Below are 27,569 nucleotides of genomic sequence, written 5' to 3'. Positions count from 1 at the left end.
AAAAACCCCCCAGGGATTTCTGGTTGGGCCCCATCTCTCACCACCTGGCCACCTTATTGTGAGCCTGGTTGAACCCATAATGGACTTGCAAAAAAAGGCCTTACTGCCCACGGGGAAGAAAGAGTTGAAAAAATATATTAGATGATTGTTTCAAATATGAGAAATATGAGGAGTTTTTGAAAAGTAAGGTAACATTTTTTTTTCTATAAAATGTTTAATGATAGAAAGTGGACAGTATATAAGAATTAAGTAGTTTTTCTTAAAAACCATTGGCGATAGGAAGATGGAACTAATTTCCAAGTTTATAGCAGACAAGAATAATTTTGATGATCCCGTATCACCTTGAATATCAGCAGGTTTTTGAGTTACAGAAAAAAATAGGTTATTTTTTAAATTATAAAGGATGCTTTTGATCCATTGTATGCATTGTGTGCAACAAAATAAACATCTTTTGTAATAGGTTGCATTTCCTTAAATCTAATGATTTTCAATATATCACCTAATCTTTGTTAAAAATTTGAGTTTTCTTTTTCTGAAAGTTTCTATGCTGGGAATTAAGTTTATCAGTTTTAATTCTTTGTATTATCATATCAGATAATTGTAATATGCAGTTTTAGAATAAATTGAATTGTTACTTTTGAAAGACATGGAGTTCCATTTTTGCAGTGATCTTTTTTATTGTTTTGTGTATTGTTTCCTCTGTTTTCATGAAAATAAGTTATTCAAATGAAGAATAATTGATATGCTGATGTCTTTAAATGAATGCCACCAAAATTATTTACAAATCTTTATGCCAGTCTTTATGGGGGCAAATGGAAGAAATGGTTTACTTCTAGCATTTTACTGAAAACATGAAAATCAAAATTTTGGAAAGTTTTTATAAGACTAGTAGATGTGAATTATGAATGTATTAAATACCTTTCCTAGAAGTAAGTTCACTGTTTTTAGCTATTTTAGCTATTAATAAGACAATAGATATCATTGTAATATTTAAATTGATAAAGATACTGGAAAAGAAATTTTTAGAATGAATGAATCAATCCTTGTGTGTGAAATGAAAATATTATTTGTTTATAATTCTATTTATGTTTTATTTACTATTATAAAAGTTTGCTGCGTTGCCAGTTCTACCATCCAGTGTTCTTTGGGGATTATTGGGCATTATTCATAATGCCCAGCCATTATATGTATGTATGTATGTATGTATGTGTGTGTAGTGTGTGTGAATTCCTTATAATTTCTTTTCATCATTATTCATAATGCCCGGTCATTATGAATAATGCCCAATTAATCACTTGGTCCATAACATACACACTGACTGATCAAAATATTAGTCAGTGATACTGGAACCCTCAAGGAGAATTTCATGTACTCAAACTCAGATTATAAACAGGCAAACATCAATCCTTCCTAGCAATGTATCACAATTAACTTGGGTAAACCTTATTAACTTTGTGAATGCATTGTTAGCACAAGACAGATGGGTCATTCCATCTGTAAAGTGGCTCTATGGTTCTCAAGGGTAACCATATCAGTGGTCTATAAGGTGTATATCTTTTGGGTATGTACCAGGGCCCAGCAACAAAATGGCAGCCATTAATGAAATATTGCTGATGGGATGACAGACTGTCTAGACTGGTACAGACTGACAAAGGGCAATAGACATACAGACCACTTCTTGTCTCAAGGAACGAAAGTGAGCAGATGGTATGAAGCACATTGCATACCATCCGTAACCTATAATATGCAATCTACTGCTGATCTACTTGTATGTCACTGCTGACTACACATCATCAGACAATGCACCTTTTAATGTTCCTGGTGCCTCTGCAAAGTGACAGTCAGTCAGTTGTATGGTCAGATGAATCCAGTTTGCACCAAGCTGATGAAGGGATGTGAGTGTAACATTGACAACATGAAGCCATGGACTCATTCTGCCACATTGGTTCTGTTCAAGGTGACAATGGCTCTGTGCTGGTGTGGGGAGCCTTCTCATACAACTCATTAGGTCCTTCAGTGTGTCTGGGGAGGTCTTTAAAAGATTTCCCAAGATATCCAGGAAAACCACAGAAAGTTTTTGAATTTTTGCACTGCAGCACATGCTAATTTGAAGCTGAAATTTGATGAAGGGTAGTTTGGACCAAGGTCGACTCAACAGAAAAGTTTCTCCTTGGCTGCAGATGTAGGTGGAAACACGATAGGCCGTAGCAATGCCCTTTCTCTGTGTCAGAACTGTATACTGCCAGATACTTGAAATAGAAATCACTACAGTTTTGAAAAATATTGAAGCATCTCTTGGATTCAATAAGAGCATTTTATCTAACGAAATTTCTTATTTCATAAGATGAAATTTGTAACTTATCATGATAAACATCTATTTATGCTTCCAATTAGCAAATTTTAACGAATATACTACTAATAATTTAGAAATGAAAGACAAATACAGTATATTGTATATTGGAAAATTAGGATTAATTCTGAATGCTTTTTTTAAAGTTAATATTTACTAGTACCAGACATATTTGGAAAGTAAAGATACAAGGCCAGTTAATCACTCCGGAAAGTATGATATTTAAACAGTTGTAATTTAACGATTATATCAAATTTAGATAAACATTTTGATTTTTTACGCATGGAAAATATCTTATATATTGTGCATTCATTTGACTTAATATATTTCAAATGTTTTCTGTGGCTTCTAGAATTAATTTTTATACTTAAATGAAAAAAGATCATAAATCTTATTTATAAAAACATCGCATATCCCTGTTTATCATACAAGTGTGAGTTACTTTATGAAAATGTTACAAAACTTTTACATGAGAATATTGTTTATCGCATTTCGATAATCAAGTTCGAATTTAGTAATGTGATCTTGATATTAATGTGAATTAAAAATATAAATAGAGTTTTATTTATCTTATATTGTTTATCTAATTTTAATTATATTAACAGAGTTTCATGGAAACATACATATAAGTAATTGTTTACACATTACTAATAAGTTTACTCGGTAAAAAGTGAGAGACCATTCAAATATTGTCAGTAATTTGAGGAAGGAGATCGATTTTATCTGACGATATGGCTGACTCTTTGATGACATAAGATTGCACCGTTGTTTAGTTTTCTTCCTAGTGACCACAAAATTGAAAATGATTCTTCTGTATTTGCGAGTAAATTAACTTTTGATCTCATGACAATTATGGGATACGTTGATTTGTGATGATGGGAGAGGAGGGATTAAAACCAGGGCAAATTTTTGGTGTTGTAATACTTATTTGCCCCTAACCCGGAATCTGATCCGGGCGAGCAACGCCAAGAATTTTTCACGAACGTTCAGTTTCGGATATCAGGTTCTGTCCCTGATAATCTTGCTGATCCTGTATTGGTCTGGCCGAGAACCCGCTTTGATTATGATTAAAACTTAGTGCAGAGGGCAGAATGAACAAATGAAAAAATAATCTAGCAAGAATGAAGATAATTCGAGTTATAATTAGGAGTGTCAGTTCCTCATGAGGAGGAAGCAGTGAACTGGAACAAAAAACAATTCGTTCGTTTTTCAGAACATTACCCCGAACAATTTTTTGAAAAGCATTTTCGTATTGTTTGGAAAATTCCGAGCAGTTGTCAACTCTACTTACAAACCGTAATAATTACTCAAAAAATGCCATGCACTCATACATTTAGCACAAAGAAATTTTAAAAAATCATCTCATGTTAATCCTTACATCGATAGGTAATTAAATGGAATATTAATCAAAACTAAATTAGATTAATAAATAGAGGAAGGCTACCGGAGTCGGACCCCCAGTTCTTTTACCACTATAACGCAAAAATATTTTTTGATTAGTTCAAGAACTCCTTTAGAAGCGATTAAAATATAAAGAGCATTTTTGAATTTACAATCCATGATGCTTTGGAAAAAGTAACCATATTCGGACTTAATATAAATAGAATTTTATGAAAAACGAAAACAGGACAAATTACAACGTAAAATGATTTAAATCATTTAAACGTGTTTATGCATTGAGGAATGAAAATGCAGAAATTGCTAGTAAACCGCATGTTCGGGAGCAGAGGATGCCTGTGGTGAACATTCTATGGACTCAATCAGTGCACTGTACACATTTCATCTACAGTTTACTGCAGAAAACTGATTGTTTCCCGTCACAAAACGCGCACAGCATCATTTTCAGTATGAAACCTAAAGTACTCGTATCAGCGTCCTAGTGGATAAAACCATGGAGCGCCTTGGGCTGGCCAAGTTGCGTTTTTCGGGTTTTCTTCATGTTTGTAACACCTAAATAGGGATCAATTTCACTTAGAAAGTACTCCCGGGAGGCCTCGCTCACTTGTTGCGTTGACGTATACAAAGTAGTTTTTGGGACCTGAAATATTTTTGTCGCTTCCATTTCATTTTCTCTCAGATTCTATGACTTTAGCCATTGATTCTGAGGCTACGTCAGTTTCTTATTTTTTCTTCTTCCCTCTTTGTCGTTGTTTTCAATCGAAATATAAAAAGGACCTAATGTTAAAAAAGTTGGGATTTACTTTGGAACGCGTATGAGTCTGACTTAAGAAAAGGAAATGTTTTGGAACATGTGCATCATCAATTATGTTTGTCAGAAACAGTTAACTAAGTGCATAATCCATTAATTTTATTCTATTAGTACAGTACGTTAGAAATGAACTCTTACCTGTTTATAAATGAATTGATGATTCCCCAAAGTCTTGTTTAAACAATTTCGTGGATAAAAAAAATGAGAACGGCACACTTAACAGACGAGAAACCAGAATTGAGTTATAACGATTCCACAGGTTGTGAAGTTTTTACACCACTTAATGCTAGTCGGCAGCACTTCTTTAGCAAAATAACTAGGGTGTCTTAAGCTACCTAGGGATAGGGGTCTACCATTGGCGCTTGCTTTTCCTGTGAGTTATGATTTATGTGGCTTTACATCCTTTTGAACGCTATTGCTAAATACGTATAGCCATTGATCACAGAACATACACAAATGGTAATTAACATCGATTCGTTGTTCACCCTTCGTTGTGTTCATTCTGAGTAACGAATAGCGATTCAAAACTATCAAAATCGTATTGAAAGAGTTGCAATTTTTGTATGAAATTGATTTTATTTAATTAATTAATTGATAATTAATTCACCTGGAATGATAATTCCGGACCGAGGAAAGTGATTCATTTGAATGTTCGAAACATCGAATGAAACAGCGAATCGACATTCGCTGCTTCGAAACAACTGATTGACAAAATTTTTGATTCTCAGGCTACGTTCGTTTCTTCTTTGTTGACACACACGCTTTTTGAAACACTTGGCAGATGAAAGAAAATTATTTTATCAGGAAATGTTTTCTGGAAAATTAAACAACTATACTTATAGATATGTTATGCCTTTCAACAAATAGTAGAGAGGTTGCGGTCGAAGTTTTCAACGCGAAAACGTGTACGTCGGACGTCCTTCAGCGCCGCCTTCCTGTAAGCGTAGAAATTTGACAATGGTGCTTGGAACGTCAGTGGAATCATGCTCGACGTTCCAATCACCATTGTCAAACTTCTAGGCTTACAGGAAGGCGGCGCTGAACGTCCGAGGTACTCGTTTTCGCGTTGAAAACTTCGACCGCAACCTCTCTAGTATTATCGATATTCTGCGATTTATTTAAGCAATATTTCCAGAAATACTAAGTGAGAATGTGTGTGCCGTCGTGGACCACACGCTTTGGTGTAATCCCATAGCCAGGAGTAAATCATTGGGATGGCTAGAGAGACAAGCTGAAATAATTTTGACTGGTATTTTTCTCTTCTCCAGCATGCAACTAGGACTATTACCTACAGTCCATTATAAAAAAAATCTAGCAACGAAAGTTGTGTAACTTTCCTGGCTGTTATGAGTTTTTATTTAAAAAAAGCTTATATATTATTAAGGAAAAAAGTAAAAATGTATGTAGCGCCATCTATTATCAGATTTTGTTATGAAAACTTATATTTTTAATTGTCGGAACGTAGTGACGACTAATACTTGACTTCGTGCATTCCTTGTCAACAAAATAACTCTGGAATGAGTTGTCCGATCTTGATGAAATTTTCTTGGACGACTCATCATCACTCAAGGATGAACAGATTAACATTTCAACTTTCAAAAATGATCCGTTTTTGTAGAACTGAAGATAGGGGGTTTTTCTTCAGTATGGATCATTTTTGAGAGTTGAAATTTTAATCAGTCCATCCTTGAGTGTGGTGAGTCGTCCAAGAAAATTTCATCAAGATCGGACAACTCATTCTAGAGTTATAATGTTGACAAGGAATGCATGAAGTCAAGTGTTAGTCGCTTCCTGCACGCACGTGTAGAAGCGTCATCTAGTGGTCGGAAAATATGACAAGCATTAAAACGGTAATTTAGAAAGGTAAATGTTATCGCTAACTGGATACACAACAAATATAAAGAATCTTTATAGAATAATAAGTTTAAAAAAGCTTTTTTTAACTTATTATTCTATAACATGGAGCAGCAGTGATCAATATTGATGGCTTTACGATCCATTCTCTCCTTCGTCTTCCTATCGTTAGTACGAAATTTCGATCTCTAAATGGAGAAGCTGCACAGAGATTCCAGATTGAGATGAAGTCGCTCAAATTCATCATCATCGATGAAATGTCAATGATTGGTGCAAGAATGCTTTACATGATCGAGAGAAGATTGAGGGAGATAAACCCCGAGAAAGATGAGCCATTTGGTGGATTCTTTATCTATTTGTTTGGTGATTTTCGTCAGCTTCCTCCTGTTAAAGATACTCCTCTCTACTCGAGTGTTTTTTACAATGTAATGTCCCAACAAGGTAGGGACCCTGTTGGGACATTACATTACATTTGCATTTGATTCTTTTGAGAAGTTCATTGAACTTAGTAATTCTCATAGACAAAATAGCGCAGATAGTTCCTTCACAGATGTCTTACAACATCTAGCTTCGGATGATTTCTCTGATACAGATCTGAACATTCTGACGACAACAAATCGAGCCTGTTTATCCAGAGATGAACTTGATCTGTTCCAAACGGCAGTAGAGCTAAATCCAACAAACGAGCAAGTTAAACAAAGCAACGAAAACTACTTGCAGTCAAGTGGATGCCCTCTTGCTTATATAGCATCTGATATCACTTTAGATATTGCCCTGCTTTCGTCCAAAGATGACTCAGCTCTTGGTTTCTCTAAATATTTGAATCTCTCAGTTAATGCCAGAATCATGCTGAGAGTCAACTTATGGGTGCAAAGAGATCTTGTCAATGGTTCACTAGGAACTACACGCTACATTATATATGCTCCTAATGCTCGCCCTCCAGCTCTTCCTTTGATTATTTTAGTGGAATTCGATAGCTATGAGGGACCTTTTATCTATGGTAATCTGTTTCCAATAATCCCCATAACACCTCTTCGAACGATGGCAGTATATTGCGATCTTGTAGACAGTTTCCCCTTACCTTAGCATACTCGATGACTATACATAAATCACAGGCATTAACTCTTCCAAAAATCAAAATAGATATAGGGAAAAAGAGGCATCTATCGGTCTTACCTATGTTACACTGAGTCAAGTGAAAAAAATAACTGACTCAGTATTTTTAGAGAGTTACAATAAAGATCGCTACGAGTCAATCTGTAAGTCCGAGGCCCATAGTGATAGACAGAATTTCGGGAGACGTTGGCATAGCAATTAATTAATGGCTTATTCTGACCTTATATTTGTACCTTTAAATCATCCAATAGAAATCAAATATATTGTTGAGAACGAATGATTCTTTGTTTCTTTTTCCCCTCATAATCTAGAAAATAAAGGTGCAAGCGGCTTCGTTCCGACTACACGCTGATACAGCGTTACTTAACTACTTACTATGAAATGGCAAAAAGCTTAATTTTGGAAGTATGGATGAGTTTTATAAAAGAGAGTAAATGTTAATGAATATTTTATTCGTTATTAAGTCCTACCCCTCCAGATACATGACTCTCTCTGTCTCCCCACTCTCTTGACCTCTCATCACCAAAATTTAATAACACTATAGCCCCTCAAGCCAACATACCAAATTTCGTTTCTTAATCTTTACCCCATCTTGAGATATTAAGCGAAATAAACTCCAACAAACACAGACATATCCACGGAATTGTTTTGCGTTTTTTTACTTTTTTGATTCAGGAAATTACAAAACGTGGAGATATGCAAAAAGCTCGGAGGATCAACTTTGACACGATTCCCATGCTATGTATATATAACAGCCGGGAAAGTAAAACGAAACAGTATTCTAACTTTCTGTGATAAAAGAAAGAGTATATATTATACAGTATAAGTTATACTGCAGGCCGGATGGTCGAGCGGTCAAGGTGACAGCCTACCGCTATGGGGCACCCGAGTTCGAATCCGGTCAGATCGAAAAATCTCCAGGAATTTTTCGGGTGTGGTCCGTCCGGATATGTTAGCCCCCGTCCCTCACCACCCGGTCGCCCCAGGCCTACAATGGGGCGACCGGGTGGTGAGGGACGGGACTAACATATCCGGACGGACTACTATAATTGCCTTGCAAAAAGAGACCCTATTAGTGCCCACAAGGCGGAAAGTTTTAAAAAAAAAAGTATAAGTTATGCTGCATATGGACACTACTGACTAAGCTGAGGGGCTCAGCCACTCACACTTTATAGCCCCGTAGGTACTGCTCTGCTTCTCTGTATTATTCTAAAAGTAGTGGTTTTTAGCGTCACCTTCTAGAGTCGTACAGGATGACAAGTTAAAAATTATGGCTGAAGTAGGACACTGCCAGGGCCTTATTAACTGAAAGCCTAGGCCAGGGATTGCGAACCTATGGCTCTCGTGCCCAAAGTAAGGTGTAATCATTTCTGTTTATTATTTGATCTTCCTTCTTTTTCAGTTAGTTTCTTTACATTTATTCTAATTAAAGCATATTCATTTAATTTCTATAAATACCGTAATTCGAAGTCTGAACATGCGTAAACATTTTTAAGTGTGCTTACTATATGACACGGGAGTTCAAAAAGGTGTTTTTATTCCTGACCTTGGCCTTCAGGTATTTCGGGCTCCCTCCATCTTTCACCCCATACAGCTGATAGCGTGACTGGTACGATAGGTACTGTACAGAGGAGTGGATCGCTGTCCTTGGCCGCAATAATTAAAACAATAGAGAGCACTGTCTTTATAGAACATGTTGCTAGATATCATTAATTTTTATACCTGTATTTAAATTTATTTTATCACCTGGGAAAATTTTACAACTTGTAGATATTCGTGTAATTTTCTTTTTATATTGTGTTTTCAGTTTTCAAAATTTTTACTATATTTAAAACTTATTCACATGTTTTTAAGCAGTGTTCGGCTACAGCCGAATCTGCGTATTTATATTTTGTTGCTCTTAAATGTTCATTTACTCTAATTTTTAACATACGTTTTGTTTTATACTATTCATTCTATTTGCTTTAATTATTGCATTTGCTCCTCCTACTTCAATGACCAGTTACGAAGTAAATCGCAAATGGATGAGATAAAAGGTCTTTTTTAAATGTCATATTTTTAAAAGTTATTGTAAGTTGCGTTTTTTGTCAATTTTTAGATATAAATTATGATAAAATATTTTAAATAAGAGGTTTTTGCATTTAGATGATAATATATGTTAAGAAAACTTCGACTATTTTTGAAATAGTACAAAAAACATCTTTGAATACACAGGTACTAAAAGTGATAAGAACTGATGACGGATATGACACCCGAAATGCATTTCGACTAATATCGATAAAGTCTAAATTCAGCTATATTATCTCCCGAGTTCCTGTATGATAAGTCCGTAAAAAAAGCGATATTATATGCCTGAAACGGAAAGTGTTATATTCATTTAGTTGTTTATTCTTTTAATAGCTGTTGGAAAATAAAATAACTAACCAGAAACTTCCAAATTTCATCTAATTGCCTCCTGACTGCAAGATCCTGTGATTGCTACCTTTTATATTGAATTTAGTAAAGGAAGTATATGTAAATAGATTTTATTTCAAACAATCCAAAATATGAATAATTACATACGTAAAGTTTTTGACATTATAACTAAAACATAGCATTAATCCGTAACTTGTACAATCGAAATTCTTTTATAATTAAGAATTTTGATGACATTAATATAGTATTTAATGCTTATTTGACAATGTGTTTATTATTTGCATTAAATTAAATTTAAGGAATTCTTTAAATGTACTATGATGTATAAATGTAGGGAAATGGCTCCTTCCTTTATTTAATAATTTACAAGTATATGAGATTGGATGTAATGTAAGGAATGATATATGATTACTTAATAGCGTATTTCGTTGATACATGACATTGTTTACTTGAAAAAGGAGCAGTTTTCGATTTCTTAATTATTTAGTAAAGTTGCGATTTATTAAAGGAAACATAAAATGAAATTGTGAAATGTGCAATAATTTTTTAAAAAGCTTCTCGACTCTAGCCTTTCTTTCCATAGTATTTAGGAGACTATTTCATAGTATCTAGCATTTCCATAGTAATTCGAAATTCAAATTTCAGAAATTTAAAATTTATTTTTAACAAACTTTAGTAAAATAAAAAGAAAAAAAACAATGTGCTGCGATGAGACAAATGAATGACACGACCATGGTACCACTTTTTACCATGCATAGGAGTAACTTAAGTGTTCTTGAATAGATGGCGTTAAAGCTCAAGATGCAAGAGACGCTGTGATCCCTTCTTGTAGGTACCAGACAGCAATACATAGTCCTATTTTTGTAAAACAATATTAATCCTTTTTTTTATATATATATTTTCCTTCTGTGCAATAGGAACGTGCCTAATGTGCATAATGGCTGAAACGACCCTGGACGTTGCCATTGTTTATTTGTCAACATGTGCTATTTCCCATTAATGTAGATAAAGACCATATTATTAATATAAAAATAATAACTAGCAGGAACCAGTCGAAATCGATTGATCGTATTTTAGTTGAATAAAACCATGATCTCATTTAAAATTTGGCGTTCTATACAAAAATCATCAGTACAAGTGCTTTCAACGTCCGTCTGCAGATGATTCGCATCTACTCGTTCTCCGGTACCATGAGGCTCCTTCCATTAGTTCTAGGTATTTATGGGCGTTTAAATTAACGTGTAATTAGCAAAAAAAAAGCAGGAATTCAGATTAAGGAGTGAATAACTGGTTGTTCCAACAGTTAAAAAAAGTAAATCGCTGGTTAAGTCTATGCGATATGGTTGCCCATAGAATTAACATTATATTTTTGCCACTGCTCTAGGCTCGAACGGTTGTGAATTTTTCATTTCTGATTGCAATTGACTCTTCTACAGAACAAGCGCTTTATTTTGATCGTGTTTGTACCCACAGTCGTTCTCTCAAACGAAGCTGGACAGTGAGGCTTACAAGATTACTATATAGTTTATGTATTTTACTAAAAGGGTTTTTCTAACTAATTTAGGAAGTTTTGTTTCTATTCACTCCGTAATTTGGAGTGAATAGAAACAAAACTTCCAGAAAACTTTGTATGTACAGTACATGACAGCGTCGAAAAATTTCTGATTTCTTTATCTCTTCGGACATTATATTTTTTGGACTGGCAACACTTTTCTAGATGCCAGTCTTGTTTGCATGTTATGGTGGTTGGATATGTTTGACAAACTTTGTTGAAAAATATTATATTACAAGTTATAGTTAATTCAAAAGTTGTTAGGATGTTGTCCTAGTATCATTTTATTAAAGTTTTATTGAAATCTCTGATATTTTGAATTTTTTTCATAATTATTGCTCTTTTTCGGAATGTAACGATTTTGAATTCGTGGAGTGAACAGAAACACAACAAAAAAATGGTTGTTTCTATTCTCCCATGCAACTTTTTTCAATACTAGTATAAAATTTGAAGGTGGCAGCAATCTAGATGAGATCCGGTAGCTTGCGACATGCGCGTGGAGATAGTTTCTTCAGTATGTTTGCACTTTGTCTTTGGAAACCGTAGGTACTACGTATAATACAAGAAGTCGGGGCTAACGACAAAAGAGATATCTCTTTACTTAGATTTCTGGAGCGACCAGCGGCAGACAAGCGCAGTTGAATTTACCGCAAAGAATTTTGAGAAACACATGATGAATATATGGCTATGCTATTTACATGGCAAAAAATGAAAAAGCACGACTTTCTTGCTTGATCAAGCCATGTGGCGCCACGAGGAGGAGTAAAGTATAAACTTGCAGAGCAGACGCAGACCGAGATAAATGCCAATGCGTGCAGTGGCGTGAGAATACGGTGTGTCCGGCTTGCACCCAGATCCACATGCCCACAGACATGCCGTGGCGTAGTTTCCCTTCCATTAAACGCCGTGTCGTTCCTGTGATTTAGGACTTGATTATTCCCTGCTTGTTTCTAGAACTCACTCCAGCTCTTCACCATACTTCAAATACTGAGTACATAGTAAGTTTTCTTGATGACTTCAGAGACTTGAATATTTTTAAGTGCTCTTTCATTTTATTTATGTAATCAGTTTTTAAGATTACCCAAGTGACTTGAGCAGTTTTTTAAAAGATTTTTTTTCTTTCTGTGCAAATTCTGTGATTGGTGTAATATAAGGTCTGAGTAATAACAGACGGTCTTTGCAAAGAATGAGTTTCCTTTCACCCCTGTAGTTCTAAAATAGGAAGAAACATAACTTAAGTTACCATTTCTTTTCATCCCATGGGTAGGATAAAAAGAAACATCAAGTAAAAACCGAGAAATTTGATTACTTCCTATATCATTTACTGAAATTGTTAAGGGGGATAAGACCAGTTTTTAAGATTAACCAGGAACTTAAAAACTGGTCTTATCCTTAGGAGGTCACAGCATTAACGTTATTGGAGTTGCATAATCCTTTTGACAGAAACGTTTCTATTCATCCCAGACTATGGTTATCCTTTAATCTTCATTATAGATTTAACTGATGATAAACTGGTTACGTTAAATGTGGTTATAATGTAATTGTAAACTGTAATGTAATGTTATTTTGATTTAACGTAACACTACTGACAGTAAAAAAAAAACATTTAAATATTTAACAAAAAAGCATGTCTCGATAGCGTTCTGTTTAATGTTGTCAACATGGCTTTTGTCACATCGTTTGGAGGACACTGATGGGTCTGAGAATTTGTTTCAAAGAACAGTTACTTCGATGAACAAGCGCCAACACTCGTTCATATATTACTCCGTATATCGTTTCTACGCTTTTACAAAGTAAGGATTGCACAAAAGTATGCAAACTTGATACAATTATAACTTTTTACGTATATATATTTATTCGATGCACCGATTACGAACATAAGGAATATAGTAGTGGCTTGCCCCTGTACATCATACTTTTCCTTTAAAACATTCTTGACTGTTATCAGCACGAGGATATTCTGCAATCTTTTTCCAGCAGTTTGCTACATTGTCAAATGCATTGATAGTTTTATACGTATTCTATATTATGCATATGCCTATATGTATTTAAATGGCCTACCATTTAATTTTTTGAGTAAAACATTTCTTTCTCGCAAAAGATTTTGTAGTTCTGCTTGCATAAAATGCGATAAAATTTTTAGACGTTCATTATTTTGTTTGCCAAAACAAAATTTTTGTACTGAAGATAGTCTAATGTGGAGCAAAAACAGTAGCTGCATAATTGAATCGAACGGATTCTGCATTAGGAGATTAATAGTATTTTACACACATAATATATATATATATTCGAAATTCTCTTTCTGGAAGTGGTCGAGACATTTATTCTTTTTTCATTTTTTCCCTGTTGCGTTCTTTACTTCTTTTTCGCTCATTCTTATTGTTTTTTTTTTCTTCTGCTACACCTGCTTAATTTGCCACTTTCGGAACAAGAGTTAAATGATATAATGAAAGAAAAAAAATAATAGATACTTTATCAAAAATTCTTATGATTTTAAAGCATCTTTTCATATATTACGTACATTCTGTAAAATATCTCTAATAATCATACTCAAAAAAAGAAATTGTTTTAAAAGAACTGATTAGTGTCAAAAATCTCGAGTACATATAATTTTTCTTTTTAATACGATCGAATAATTAACACATATTCTGCTTATAATCTTATAAAAATTAATTTATAAAAACATATTTTTAAGATCTGTTTGATATTAAAAAAAATTTTGATTTAGTATTAAAATTTTGATCTTTATTAATATTTCCCTAATTTTCCTTTACTATTAAGTCTCTGACTTCAGATTCATTGGATAAGATATCTATAACTTCTTACACATTGAATGACAATTGAGCTGCCATCTCTCTTAGTTTGATTTTTTCCTGGATCTTACTTGCAGATAAAAGTAAGGATTCATCTAATATTTATTGTAAGTGTAGATTAACGAATTTATCGATACACATATTGTGGATGATATTTCTGTAACAATTTCTTTTACTTTCTTAAAATACTCATCAACGCCTGGTGACGAAGCATGACGACTTCTGTGTTCAAAGTAATTGTTTATAGTCGCAGGTTATTATGGCAATTCTAATATGCCGATAATAGCTGGTCAGAAAATTCAGAGAAAAATTGATTTTATTACTATTATTAATAAAATAATTGCGTTGTTCAAATAATTATAATACGTATGCAAATAAATATAAAGTTTTTCGTACTAAATGTTCTTTACAACATTTTCCAGTTTTTTAAAATAGTCTCCTGCGTTCTTTGGGAGAATTTTGACGCTTACTGTAAATAGTTACTGAATTGCTTGAATATAAGAATTTGACAAAAAGAATTTACTATTTCTTACTTCTTCGATCAACATTTCATTGAATTCTTCTGAAAAATAACAGGTCCCGAATAGGCTGCAACATTTTTGGAATGAACAGTTGAGTGTTGATAAAAGTTGCATGTGCAATTCATCGTCACGATAGTGCAAACAGCTTAGATCACACATCCGGGAAACATCCTGTTGTTTACATCTGGAAATTGCAGTTCCACAATCTTACTCATCGTAGCGGCGCACACACTTTCCACTTGGATCAAAAACAAAAAGCAGCAGCGATTATTTTAATGTGTTTAATCGACGAAGAAGGTGAATAGGATGAAAAATACAGACATATTTGCTAGATTTCGGAGTAGCCGTAGTTTGTTTTCAATTAGTCTTTGACCACGAGTAACATCTTGCGTGATTTCAATCAATACAAGATTATCGTTGGCTGTTTATCTCTGCTACATGCAACCCTTGCAATAGAAACAATAGTACTGTAAAACTTCTCTGAAACGAAATACATCAAAAATTGCAATGTATGTTGCCTTAAACGGTTGCATGCAATATACGTTTGTGCAACTTTGATAAAGGTGCACAGTGTTCTTGTCATGAACTTTATTCTGATTACATGTATACGACCGTAAGGCCGAGCATTAAGATGTCAGTCTACCGCTCTGGAGACCCAGGAAACGAATCCAGATAGGTCGACAATTCTCAAGAACTTTCCGAGAGTGATCTGTCACAGATAATTTAGACTTCATCTCTTACCATCTTGCTTTTCCCATTGAGAGACCGGCAAAATCTGTTATGAGCGCGAGAGAAATCCCTCTTAATGTCTAGAGTTGAAAGAGTGAAGACAAAAACTAAAAAACGCAATGCCTGGCTGTCCTTATTCTACCCATATACCCTTAGTGCTTGCAGATGCAGAAAAACTTTTTTTAAAAAACATATGCTAATTACTCTGAAAATTTGAAGTATCTGGATTAAATTAGAATTTGAATCCATCATGATAGTGAAAGAGGACTTTACCAGACTTTGTCAAATTTCCATAATAGTATTTCAAACATAAGATAATATCTTAACTGTACATTCAGTAAATATAAACATTAGATATCAATACTATTTATAAAGACATAAATTTCGATACCTGCATAAAACTAATAATTAAATTTCCTTTAAAAACTGTTATTTTAACTTTTTACAAATGTGAATGCAATTCATAACACTAGAAAGCAATGATAACTTGAATATTCAAACTTCCAAAACATATTTAAAAATACTCAGAAATATATACGTGGGTTGATTGATAAATAAGGTCTTCTGTCCCAGCGTTTTTCGAAGTGCTAGGATAGAAACAGCTGTCACCACCATTTAGTAACCACGAATAACGTTCTATTCTATGTGCGCACGCAGTCTGCCTGTTGTTGAGTGTAAGCATTAAGCAGCGTTTTTCTCATTCCATACAAACTAGTGATCCGCGATTGAATTTTTTACAGCAGGATTAATTAGATTGATGAGGATGTGACAATGCAATACAAATATCTGTCAAGAAGAGTACCTGTCAGGACATTCTGTGGAAAACTTGTCCCTATTTAGGTGTTACACAGGTGAGGGAAATCCGGAAAACTCTATTCTACAGTTCGTTGGATGCGAACCCCGAACCAGTGTTCAGTGGTTTTATCCACTCGGCTACCGACAGGCCCCTTCAGTGGGATGTTGCATACCTATCGAAAATAAAAAAGTTTGCAAGCCATATATCCGTTGCTGTAAAAAGCAATGGATATATGAAAGTGAAAAGAACTATTTTTTCTTCAACCATGATAATACAAAACCACACTGAAGTAAGGAAACATACCAAAGACGTTTATCACTTGACCTTATAATATACCTTCCTCACAGTCTAGATCTGGCATCATCAGGCTTCTGGTTGTTTTCAAAATTAAAAGTATTGAAAGTCAACTGTTTTTATCAGATGTGAAAGTTCAAAACTGCTGTACGAGAATATGAAGTTTTTTCATGCATGATATACAAAAATTGATTGAACGTTTAGAAAAATGTCACTCTAAATGGCAATTACATTGAAAATTAAATATGTGTGATTAGAATAAGTGATTTTTACTGTTTTTTACAATTAGTGACAGTATTCTACCTCTTCCAAAACTTTCATTTGTCTAACACATAGAGGCCAGTTTCCCATAAAATGTCCTCCCGACACAACACATGGCCAATCTGCCAAGAAGAGCTCTCCATGACAGATTGCCTATGTGGAGAATGCTTTAACCATCAATCCAATTCAATTCTTCACATCCATTGTGGGTTTACCAGGCCCACAAACGGGCGGTTGGTGGTCAACGGACATGGCCATACTACATCTGGACTAGACCACCCATGAAAATTTCCCGGAATCCTTTGCCTAGGTCGAACCCAGGCTATCAGAATAGCAAGCTGGTGTCTTTGCCAGCCATCAGACCATGAACTTATATTTAGTCTCAGTGCAGACGATTGGATGACCAAGTTAAAGAAGTCTGCCTGCCACTCTGGGAACCAAAATTGAAATCGCAAAAATTTTCTGGTTGTGTGACCAGAATGTCGATCCACTCTCTTAGCACGAATTCGCTTATGGACTACATGTTGGAACCTACCAGGGGACCTATTCTGAGTAGTATCGTTTAAGCTAACGAATACGATAAAAACCAGTTTCTATCGGAACCACGTGATTTGCGTTTAATCAACCGTGAAAATGCTATTTCGAGCCGTACGTTTCGTTTTCGGTGCCGATAGCCACGTGCGATAACTTAAGTTTTTGTTATCGAGTCATTCTGGTGCTGCCGTTAGGGACGGTAACGAAAGTGAAAACAACATGGAGGCCCACCAGTGGCCGAGTGGTCTCCGTTGCCGCTCATCGGTGGTGACCAGACCCTGAACACTGGGAAGTTCGGTCGTGGGTTCGCACCGCGACTCGGACAGGCTGGCTGCTAGGAGTTTTCCGGGTTTTCTCCTAGCCAATAACGACTGAATAGGAGGCCAGTTTCCCATAAATAGTCCTCCCAAACGGCTGGCTCTTCGGTCGCGAAGCGATCATAACACCACCCTTCGGAGGAAAGGCGAATATTAGGCTACAACCTCCATATGAACCAAGAGAGGAGAATTAGAATAGAATGAAGAATAGAACAACATGGAGTCTTTTGTCGTACGAATGATTTTACTTCACGAGCAATTGGAGAGAGAGTTAATAAACTACGTTTTTGTATTGCTTAAAATAATTACCTTAACTGTTTATGAATATTGTATGAATAATGTAATTGCTTTCTTGTTAAAATTTAAAGTAAGTAGCTATAGCATGAACATTATTTCTGAAATAGGTTTCCTTCGCATATGTATAATTAAAATGATAGTCATATATTTATACAAAAAACTTAAACAAACACCGTTAATGTTCGCTGAGAAATTTATTAATTTAACTAACGTTTTCGGCTTATTCAATAAGCCATCTTCAGGTTTTTAACTTTCGAACAAAAAACAATATCGTTCTATTAAAAGAATACCATAGTTTGAAAAAATTCAAATCATTAGTAACGGTCAAAAAATAAAACAAAGAGGATGAACATGGTAATAAAAATAAATAAATATACATAAATAAATAAAAATGGTAATATAAATAAATAAGTATACAAAAATATATAAAAACAAAAAAAGAAAAAAAGAAAAAAAAAGAAGGAAGAACGTGGTAATATAAATAAATATACAATAAAATACAACAAATGTAAGGTAAAAACGTTTTACTCGTGCCCATATATACTACCATCTATCCTAACCAGAAATACTTCCCCATAGAACTCACGTGTCTCTTATAAATTTTTAACTGCATATTTCCAAGCTGAAGGAAGACCTTCTGCGTCCCTTGCGTTAATACATTTATCTCTTAGTTTGCTTCTGTAAATTTCTATCTTTTCAGCCGCTCTTGCCAAAGTTGGGGAGTGTACCTGCTTTATGATTTTCGCCTCATTCCAATGTACTAAGGATCCCTCCGTCTGCCCCATCTGGGCTAATACCGTCGTGTTGGAACCTTTTCTAATATCATATTTATGTTCCTTGATCCTTATTCCTAGGTTTCTAGTAGTAACCCCTACATAATCTTTATTAATACCTAATAGCTGGTTCTCGTAGGGAATCTTATACACACCCGCCTTATCTTCTTTTTTAACTAACCCTTTATCGTTTCTAAGTATTTTATACAAATTCGGAGCTCTTTTCAAGATCACCCTTGTATCCTTAGTTCTTGCTATTTCTTTCATAATCCCTCCCAGATACTTATTGTATGTAAATTTCGTGTATCTGTAAGGCCCGTGCCTGGTGTTCTTATCATTACTGGCCTCAAATTTTCTAATAATTCCCTCAATGACTTTCCTCCTATAACCTAATGTTCCTGCTATCTGTATAATTCTTTCTATCTCTGTATCCCGGTCTATCACATTTTCACAGTATATAAAGGCCCTTCTAACCAATGCTCTAAATGCTGCTAACTTATATTTATAAGGGTCATTAGAGCTTGCAGGGATATATAGTGGGCTATGTGTAGGTTTAATGAAAACGCCGGTGGATATATGCCCTTTGTTAAATATAACATTAATGTCTAAGAAATGTACTATCCTGGAGCTTTTCTGCTCTAGCTTCAGGTTAAGGCCCTCTTCGTTCTCGTTAATTCTATCTACAAAGTTAGCAATTACTCGATTGTTCCTCCATATTATAAAAACGTCGTCTACATATCTCTTGTAGAATACTATATCCCTTTCGAAGCCCCGCAATACCTTTTCTTCTACTTTACTAACCACAAGCTCGCAGAGGAGCCCCGAAATTGGGCTTCCCATCGGTACTCCCCTTTTTTGCTTATATACTTGTTCTTCGTACCCGAAGAAGGATTCGCAACATACTAGGTTAGCCATTTCTATAACCTCATCTCTGTGTTGTGTTAACGTTGGGTTATCTCTGAACAAGAACTCCATAAGTGCTTCTACACAGGACTCAATCTTAATAGACGGGTACAAACTTTCGTAATCTAACACAGTTCCCACTTCTTCATCCTTCAAAGCGATGCTTTGTAGCTCTTTAACTACCATAACAGGATCCTTTACCACTAATTTATTATTTTCCATCCGTGAGGAGAGGTACTCTTGTAATCTTTTTTCCAGGAAAAATGTAGGTGCTCTTCGTTTTTCCACAATAGGCCTTATTTCTTTTCCCTCTTTATGTGTTTTGGCGAAGGCAAAGAGTCTAGGGAGCCCTGGTCTAGGGTTCCGGCATTTACGGACAAACGGTAAGATCCTCGCTAGTTTGGTTTCCTCCAGTTTTTTAACCCTTCTATCAATAGCTTGAACTATTTTACTGTTGACCTTCACACATTCCGTTTTTCTGATATATTCCTCTAAGGCTCTATCATATGTTTGTTTCCTCATTATGACAATTTGTTTGCTTTTATCTGCTCTTGCCGCAATCAAATTATTCTCTTTTAACCATCCCTTGGTATACCTGATGTCCTTGCTATAGCTTCCTCCTTTCCATTTATTTTGATTTTTTAACACAGTTTTCCAACGAAAATAGTCCTTCTCCACCGGGTCCAAACCACTAATTCCTCTTTCGATCTCCTGGTAAGACGTTTCCCATATCCCCGCATTCTCCGGGACGAAGTTCGGGCCTTTGTTCAGCAGCTCTTTTACCCTATTGGGTACTTCAATTTGGTCCCATACTACGTACGTTGTAACGTGTTTACAAGAACTTAAAGAAACGCTATATTAAGAGAATGAAGTGGATTATCTATAAGCAGGTTCCAAAAAATAATAGGAAGAACGTTACAACGTACGTAGTATGGGACCAAATTGAAGTACCCAATAGGGTAAAAGAGCTGCTGAACAAAGGCCCGAACTTCGTCCCGGAGAATGCGGGGATATGGGAAACGTCTTACCAGGAGATCGAAAGAGGAATTAGTGGTTTGGACCCGGTGGAGAAGGACTATTTTCGTTGGAAAACTGTGTTAAAAAATCAAAATAAATGGAAAGGAGGAAGCTATAGCAAGGACATCAGGTATACCAAGGGATGGTTAAAAGAGAATAATTTGATTGCGGCAAGGGCAGATAAAAGCAAACAAATTGTCATAATGAGGAAACAAACATATGATAGAGCCTTAGAGGAATATATCAGAAAAACGGAATGTGTGAAGGTCAACAGTAAAATAGTTCAAGCTATTGATAGAAGGGTTAAAAAACTGGAGGAAACCAAACTAGCGAGGATCTTACCGTTTGTCCGTAAATGCCGGAACCCTAGACCAGGGCTCCCTAGACTCTTTGCCTTCGCCAAAACACATAAAGAGGGAAAAGAAATAAGGCCTATTGTGGAAAAACGAAGAGCACCTACATTTTTCCTGGAAAAAAGATTACAAGAGTACCTCTCCTCACGGATGGAAAATAATAAATTAGTGGTAAAGGATCCTGTTATGGTAGTTAAAGAGCTACAAAGCATCGCTTTGAAGGATGAAGAAGTGGGAACTGTGTTAGATTACGAAAGTTTGTACCCGTCTATTAAGATTGAGTCCTGTGTAGAAGCACTTATGGAGTTCTTGTTCAGAGATAACCCAACGTTAACACAACACAGAGATGAGGTTATAGAAATGGCTAACCTAGTATGTTGCGAATCCTTCTTCGGGTACGAAGAACAAGTATATAAGCAAAAAAGGGGAGTACCGATGGGAAGCCCAATTTCGGGGCTCCTCTGCGAGCTTGTGGTTAGTAAAGTAGAAGAAAAGGTATTGCGGGGCTTCGAAAGGGATATAGTATTCTACAAGAGATATGTAGACGACGTTTTTATAATATGGAGGAACAATCGAGTAATTGCTAACTTTGTAGATAGAATTAACGAGAACGAAGAGGGCCTTAACCTGAAGCTAGAGCAGAAAAGCTCCAGGATAGTACATTTCTTAGACATTAATGTTATATTTAACAAAGGGCATATATCCACCGGCGTTTTCATTAAACCTACACATAGCCCACTATATATCCCTGCAAGCTCTAATGACCCTTATAAATATAAGTTAGCAGCATTTAGAGCATTGGTTAGAAGGGCCTTTATATACTGTGAAAATGTGATAGACCGGGATACAGAGATAGAAAGAATTATACAGATAGCAGGAACATTAGGTTATAGGAGGAAAGTCATTGAGGGAATTATTAGAAAATTTGAGGCCAGTAATGATAAGAACACCAGGCACGGGCCTTACAGATACACGAAATTTACATACAATAAGTATCTGGGAGGGATTATGAAAGAAATAGCAAGAACTAAGGATACAAGGGTGATCTTGAAAAGAGCTCCGAATTTGTATAAAATACTTAGAAACGATAAAGGGTTAGTTAAAAAAGAAGATAAGGCGGGTGTGTATAAGATTCCCTACGAGAACCAGCTATTAGGTATTAATAAAGATTATGTAGGGGTTACTACTAGAAACCTAGGAATAAGGATCAAGGAACATAAATATGATATTAGAAAAGGTTCCAACACGACGGTATTAGCCCAGATGGGGCAGACGGAGGGATCCTTAGTACATTGGAATGAGGCGAAAATCATAAAGCAGGTACACTCCCCAACTTTGGCAAGAGCGGCTGAAAAGATAGAAATTTACAGAAGCAAACTAAGAGATAAATGTATTAACGCAAGGGACGCAGAAGGTCTTCCTTCAGCTTGGAAATATGCAGTTAAAAATTTATAAGAGACACGTGAGTTCTATGGGGAAGTATTTCTGGTTAGGATAGATAGTAGTATATATGGGCACGAGTAAAACGTTTTTACCTTACATTTGTTGTATTTTATTGTATATTTATTTATATTACCACGTTCTTCCTTTTTTTTCTTTTTTTCTTTTTTTGTTTTTATATATTTTTGTATACTTATTTATTTATATTACCATTTTTATTTATTTATGTATATTTATTTATTTTTATTACCATGTTCATCCTCTTTGTTTTATTTTTTGACCGTTACTAATGATTTGAATTTTTTCAAACTATGGTATTCTTTTAATAGAACGATATTGTTTTTTGTTCGAAAGTTAAAAACCTGAAGATGGCTTATTGAATAAGCCGAAAACGTTAGTTAAATTAATAAATTTCTCAGCGAACATTAAGGTGTTTGTTTAAGTTTTTTGTATATTGAATTCTGCTGGGTACGAGTGAGGCATATGTATAAATTAAAATGATAGTCATATATTTATATTCAAAGCATATCAGTTACTTTCCGCCATCTTTCTGGATCTTTTTGTGAGCCGACTCCACCGGAATTCAGACGGTCGGCTACTTCTTGCCACAATTTCTGGCGATCTTTTACGGTAAAGGAAGCATCTAACTTCCCTGATATTAATTTAAGGTTGTCTTCCATAAAATTAACGAGCATTCTCGGAACTTGGCGACTTGTAGTTTGCTGGCTTCGTTCTCCTTTCTTCGACATTTTAAAACAAACTATTTCACTAGCGCTGATACACGACAATGCTAAAAGCACGTGCTTCGCTATAGAAAATGGCGGGTTGCAGTCACGTGACAAAAATACAATGTTAACTAAACTATGATTGGTTAAAGCGTAACAGCTATCGATAGCATGGGACCCAGACGCATCTCAACCGACTACCCGTAGCGAAACCCACTTAACGTGGAGCACAGAATAGCGATTTGTCTAAGGTTTGTTAACTGCTTTTCGGTAAGGTGACTTATCGAATGTCCAGTGTATCGCTCTCGTTGAGTTATCGGAAAAGCTCGGAATAGGTCTCCTGATCGAACTTTTGATAAATATGAATAAATAATACAGATCCTCTCAATGCCTACAGCAATTATAAAATTCGTTAATAATCAATTAATTCGTCATAATATTGAATTTTATATATGATATCTTTTTACTGCCACTGGGGACCTATTCTGAGCTCTTCCGATAACTGAACGAGAGCGATACACGGGACATTCGATAAGTCCCCTTAGCGAAAGGCAGTTAACGAACCTTAGACAAATCGCTATTCTGTGCTCCACGTTAAGTGGGTTTCGCTACGGGTAGTCGGTCGAGATGCGTCTGGGTTCCATGCTATCGATAGCTATTACGCTTTAACCAATCACAGTTTAGTTAACATTGTATTTTGTCACGTGACTGCAACCCGCCATTTTCTAAGCGAAGCACGTGCTTTTAGCATTGTCGTGTACTAGCGCTAGTGATATAGTTTTGTTTTGTTTTAAAATGTCTGGGTCTATTACTGGGTCTATTTTGTCAGCCCATCCGTTAAGCAAATATTTGTTTTTAAAAATTATAATTTATGTGATAGATAGTCATTTATGTATAGTGTATAGTTTACTGTTAAGTTACGTATATAGAATGTATTTTTTTTACTAAAACTAATGAATTAAAGCCGACATTAAACTTAGATAAAATCTACAAAATAAAGATTTCTATTATTACATAATGCTAACATTTTACAATTATACAAAGTATGTCTAAGTTTCTTTGTATATTTCTATATAACTTCATGTAATTAATGTATTTTTTAATTCATTCATTAAGAATAAAATGACAAACTTAATTTTGCCACAAGTTCTACTTCTATAAACCTTATAACCAAATTAGAATTAGTATTATGTTTAAATGTCAAATGCAATACATCTTATTAAATGTAAATATTATTTGCATAGACATGGAGTGACTGGAAAGCAAACATTAAAAGTAAAGCCTCACAAATAAAAAAAATCAACGTTTCAAACAGGAGGTGGGCCTTCAGTTAATCAAAAATTAACTGAAGTTGAAGAAAGAGTATTAAATTTAATCGGTGTTACTGCTGTCCCCTCTCTCCAATTGCTCGTGAAGTAAAATCATTCTTACACGAAAAGACGCCATATTGTTTTCACTTTCGTTAAGTTCCTAACGGCAGCTCGAGAGTGAACGATAACATAAGCTTAGTTATCGCACGTGGCTATCGGCACCGAAAACGAAACGTACGGCTCGGAATAGCATTTTCACAGTTGATTAAACGCGAATCACGTGGTTCCGATAGAAACTGGTTTTTATCGTATTCGTTAGCTTAACGATACTACTCAGAATAGGTCCCCTGGCTCTGTTATTTATAACAGAAGGAAGTTATGGCGATCGATCAAAAAATGCCTCCCTTCAAATTTTTACATTTTCGGACTCAGGGCACCTTGAAACGTCTAAATGCAAATATTTCAGGGTTTTTTCTGTGTATATGGATGTGTGGTGGGGCACGATTTGTTTACTCTCTTTGAAGCTTAATAACTCCTGTGATTTTTGTCGAAAAAAATCTGAAATTTTGTATATTACGGGATTGTTGTATGAAATCTTTGGTGGTTAAAGGTCGAGAGATAGAGGGGGTTTGTGTGTCATATCTCCAGTACGGTGAAACTTAATGACGGTTTTACTCGTTATTAGCATTTACAATTTTTTTTATAAAAACCATCCCTACCCTCAAAATTAAGCTTTTTGCCATTTAATAATTGTTAAAAATATAAAAAGTTTTAAAAATAAAATATCATAACTGTAAGTTCGCCGAAATGGGGGGAGTTTTTATTCCCAACCGTCGGGATGGCTAAGGACTATACGCATGTGGGTGGCGGTTTTGAGGAGGCAGAAAAACAAGCGTTTCACAAAGAAACCGTTTATTTTAGTCGAAAATGCTTACATAATTTTAGCAATGGTCCTTGAGTTCAGAGCTTTAGGTTGTTTTCGGTTTCGGTCTGGTCCTACGCTGGAGGGGCCCCGTAGCAACGTCGTGTTAAAAGTTCGAAATTCTGAAGAGACAGTGCACAAAAGATGAACGGAAACACTACTATTGGAGGTAAATGAACACAACAGGTAGTCTAGAGGAAGCTCTTCTGTCCTTGACATCGGAGGCTTTATAATTTTCTCGGGATCGAAATCATCGCTAATTGGCTAACTCTTCTCCTCCTCGCTTCCCAATTGGTATCCCACCTGTCTCCAGGTGTAAATGGAGCTTCGTTAGGTCGCAGGAAAGGTCGACAAGAGAAGGTTTACCCGACACCGTCTTTTAGACTATGATCGCGTTTAATCGTTGACTATGACACCTACGCTCATTTTGATATTTTTTTCTTTCTAGTTTCGTTTTGCTTTCTAAACTGCGTCTTAAATTTTTAATATTTTTCTTTCTAAATTTTCTTTACCTAAAATTTTATTTTTCCCGTTACTCTTTATGAGCGTCGGCATCAAAGTCCGGTGTCGCTGACTCGACACTTATAAAAGTTATAATCTTAGGGTTTGACTTAACAAACTTGTACATATCCCCTTTGGGGGGCTATTTCCGGGCCTCACATAACAGGTGGCATCACCAAATGTTGCTGGGAAAGTTATGCAACTCGTTGCTGGATTTTTTCCGTTACCAAACGAAAACGAAGTCATGGACCCTTATTTTTTAAGTTTAAATGGACTTTATTACATTTTTCAATTCCTCATCGGAATTAATGGAAAATGGCAAAGTTTCATCAAAATCTGACCATCAAATTTTGAGATCGAATGCAATATTGTCAGACACACAAGAGGCTTGGCTAACGCTCGATAAAATAATCAAAATACAAATTATACAATTTCACATTTAATTTCAATAAATTATATAAAATCATATATTCGCTTGATGGCGAATGATAAATATAGAAATACGACAGTCACGCCATCTCTCGATTAGTGTTTTCATTAATTTGAATTTAAAAGCGATTGTTTCGAGGTAATCATTTCATAACCATACAAAAATAAGGCAAGATAATAAATAATTATTATTTAAAATAAATTTTATTTTTAACCATACTTTCGCCGGAAACAGTACCTGCCTCCATCTATCGATACGAAACTAAACGAATTAGTTTTCGTCGTGTCGGAGACTTCTACGGTTACGTGTTTAGAAATGGAAATATAACATTATGTAGTCGACTCGTAAGGTTTGTTTTTCCGGAAAAGGAATTTTTAGTTGTTATTCGTTTCATTTATTCGTTAAATAGAATAGTAAATGCGTCGGCAGCGTTAGATTATGAATCGAAGACTACGTCGCGTGCACTTCCGGTCGAACCGGGAAAATTCCACAGACGGTTCCGGATGCGAGGAAGAGGACGAAAAGAACAAAGAAAACACGGGATGGCCCCCATTTGTTTTACGCGACGTGACGGTGAATTTAGGAGTAAAAGTGGATTGCCACGAACGTTTCGATTTCTGCACGAAGGATCAATATTCCGGCTATAAACTGACGAAGATCACGGTCGACCTGGGCGAGAGAGTGGATAGCAACTGGAAAGGCGGCATCAAGGAAGCCAAGATTCAAAAGGTGACGAAAAGACGTTCGGGCAGAAAGCAAAGGTCTTACCTGTGCAAAAATTGCTCAAAGAGCTTCTCGTCCAAGAATCACTTGGAAATTCATCTGGCCGATCACAGAAGCGAACGATACATTTGCGGGGTTTGTGGTTTGAGATTTCCTCTGAAAAGAAGGGTCGACACTCACATGGCCGAACACCAACAGACCGTCAATAAATGATTGCTTTTTCTTCACGGCGGTGCCCGAATTGAGCGTAAGTCGCCGACGAATAAGTAGTGAACCGAAAATCGGAATCAATTGGGGACTGGGGTTGTTCAGATTAGGGATTTGTTCCGATTACGGTTTATGTACGAAAAAATATATTAACCTGTCCGATGTTCAAATTTTTCTCCGTTGCGTGTCGCTTCGTGTTGAATTTTC

At 35.5% G+C, this 27,569-nt stretch overlaps 3 protein-coding genes across 3 annotated transcripts; 2 read left to right on the top strand and 1 right to left on the bottom strand.

The window, feature by feature from the left end:
• Positions 1-1,783: 1,783 nt before the first annotated feature.
• Positions 1,784-20,256, bottom strand: LOC136978894 (uncharacterized). The gene is made up of 3 exons (XM_067274730.1): positions 19,013-20,256; positions 6,973-7,082; positions 1,784-2,319 (listed from the first exon to the last, which is right to left on the bottom strand). The coding sequence occupies exons 1-3, from the start codon at positions 20,254-20,256 to the stop codon at positions 1,784-1,786; spliced, it is 1,890 nt and encodes a 629-aa protein (XP_067130831.1).
• Positions 20,257-20,600: 344 nt separating this feature from the next.
• LOC136978893 (uncharacterized) lies at positions 20,601-22,559 on the top strand. Its single transcript, XM_067274729.1, has 2 exons — positions 20,601-22,224; positions 22,273-22,559. The coding sequence occupies exons 1-2, from the start codon at positions 20,601-20,603 to the stop codon at positions 22,557-22,559; spliced, it is 1,911 nt and encodes a 636-aa protein (XP_067130830.1).
• A 4,311-nt stretch (positions 22,560-26,870) lies between these two features.
• On the top strand, positions 26,871-27,368 carry LOC136978892 (zinc finger protein 175-like). Its single transcript, XM_067274727.1, has one exon. The coding sequence runs from the start codon at positions 26,871-26,873 to the stop codon at positions 27,366-27,368; it is 498 nt and encodes a 165-aa protein (XP_067130828.1).
• Positions 27,369-27,569: the final 201 nt, after the last annotated feature.

This window comes from Centruroides vittatus, unplaced genomic scaffold, assembly GCF_030686945.1.
Source record: "Centruroides vittatus isolate TY-2023 unplaced genomic scaffold, ASM3068694v2 contig_563, whole genome shotgun sequence".
Taxonomy (NCBI): domain Eukaryota; kingdom Metazoa; phylum Arthropoda; class Arachnida; order Scorpiones; family Buthidae; genus Centruroides; species Centruroides vittatus.
This window is presented reverse-complemented; position numbering and strand designations above follow the sequence as displayed.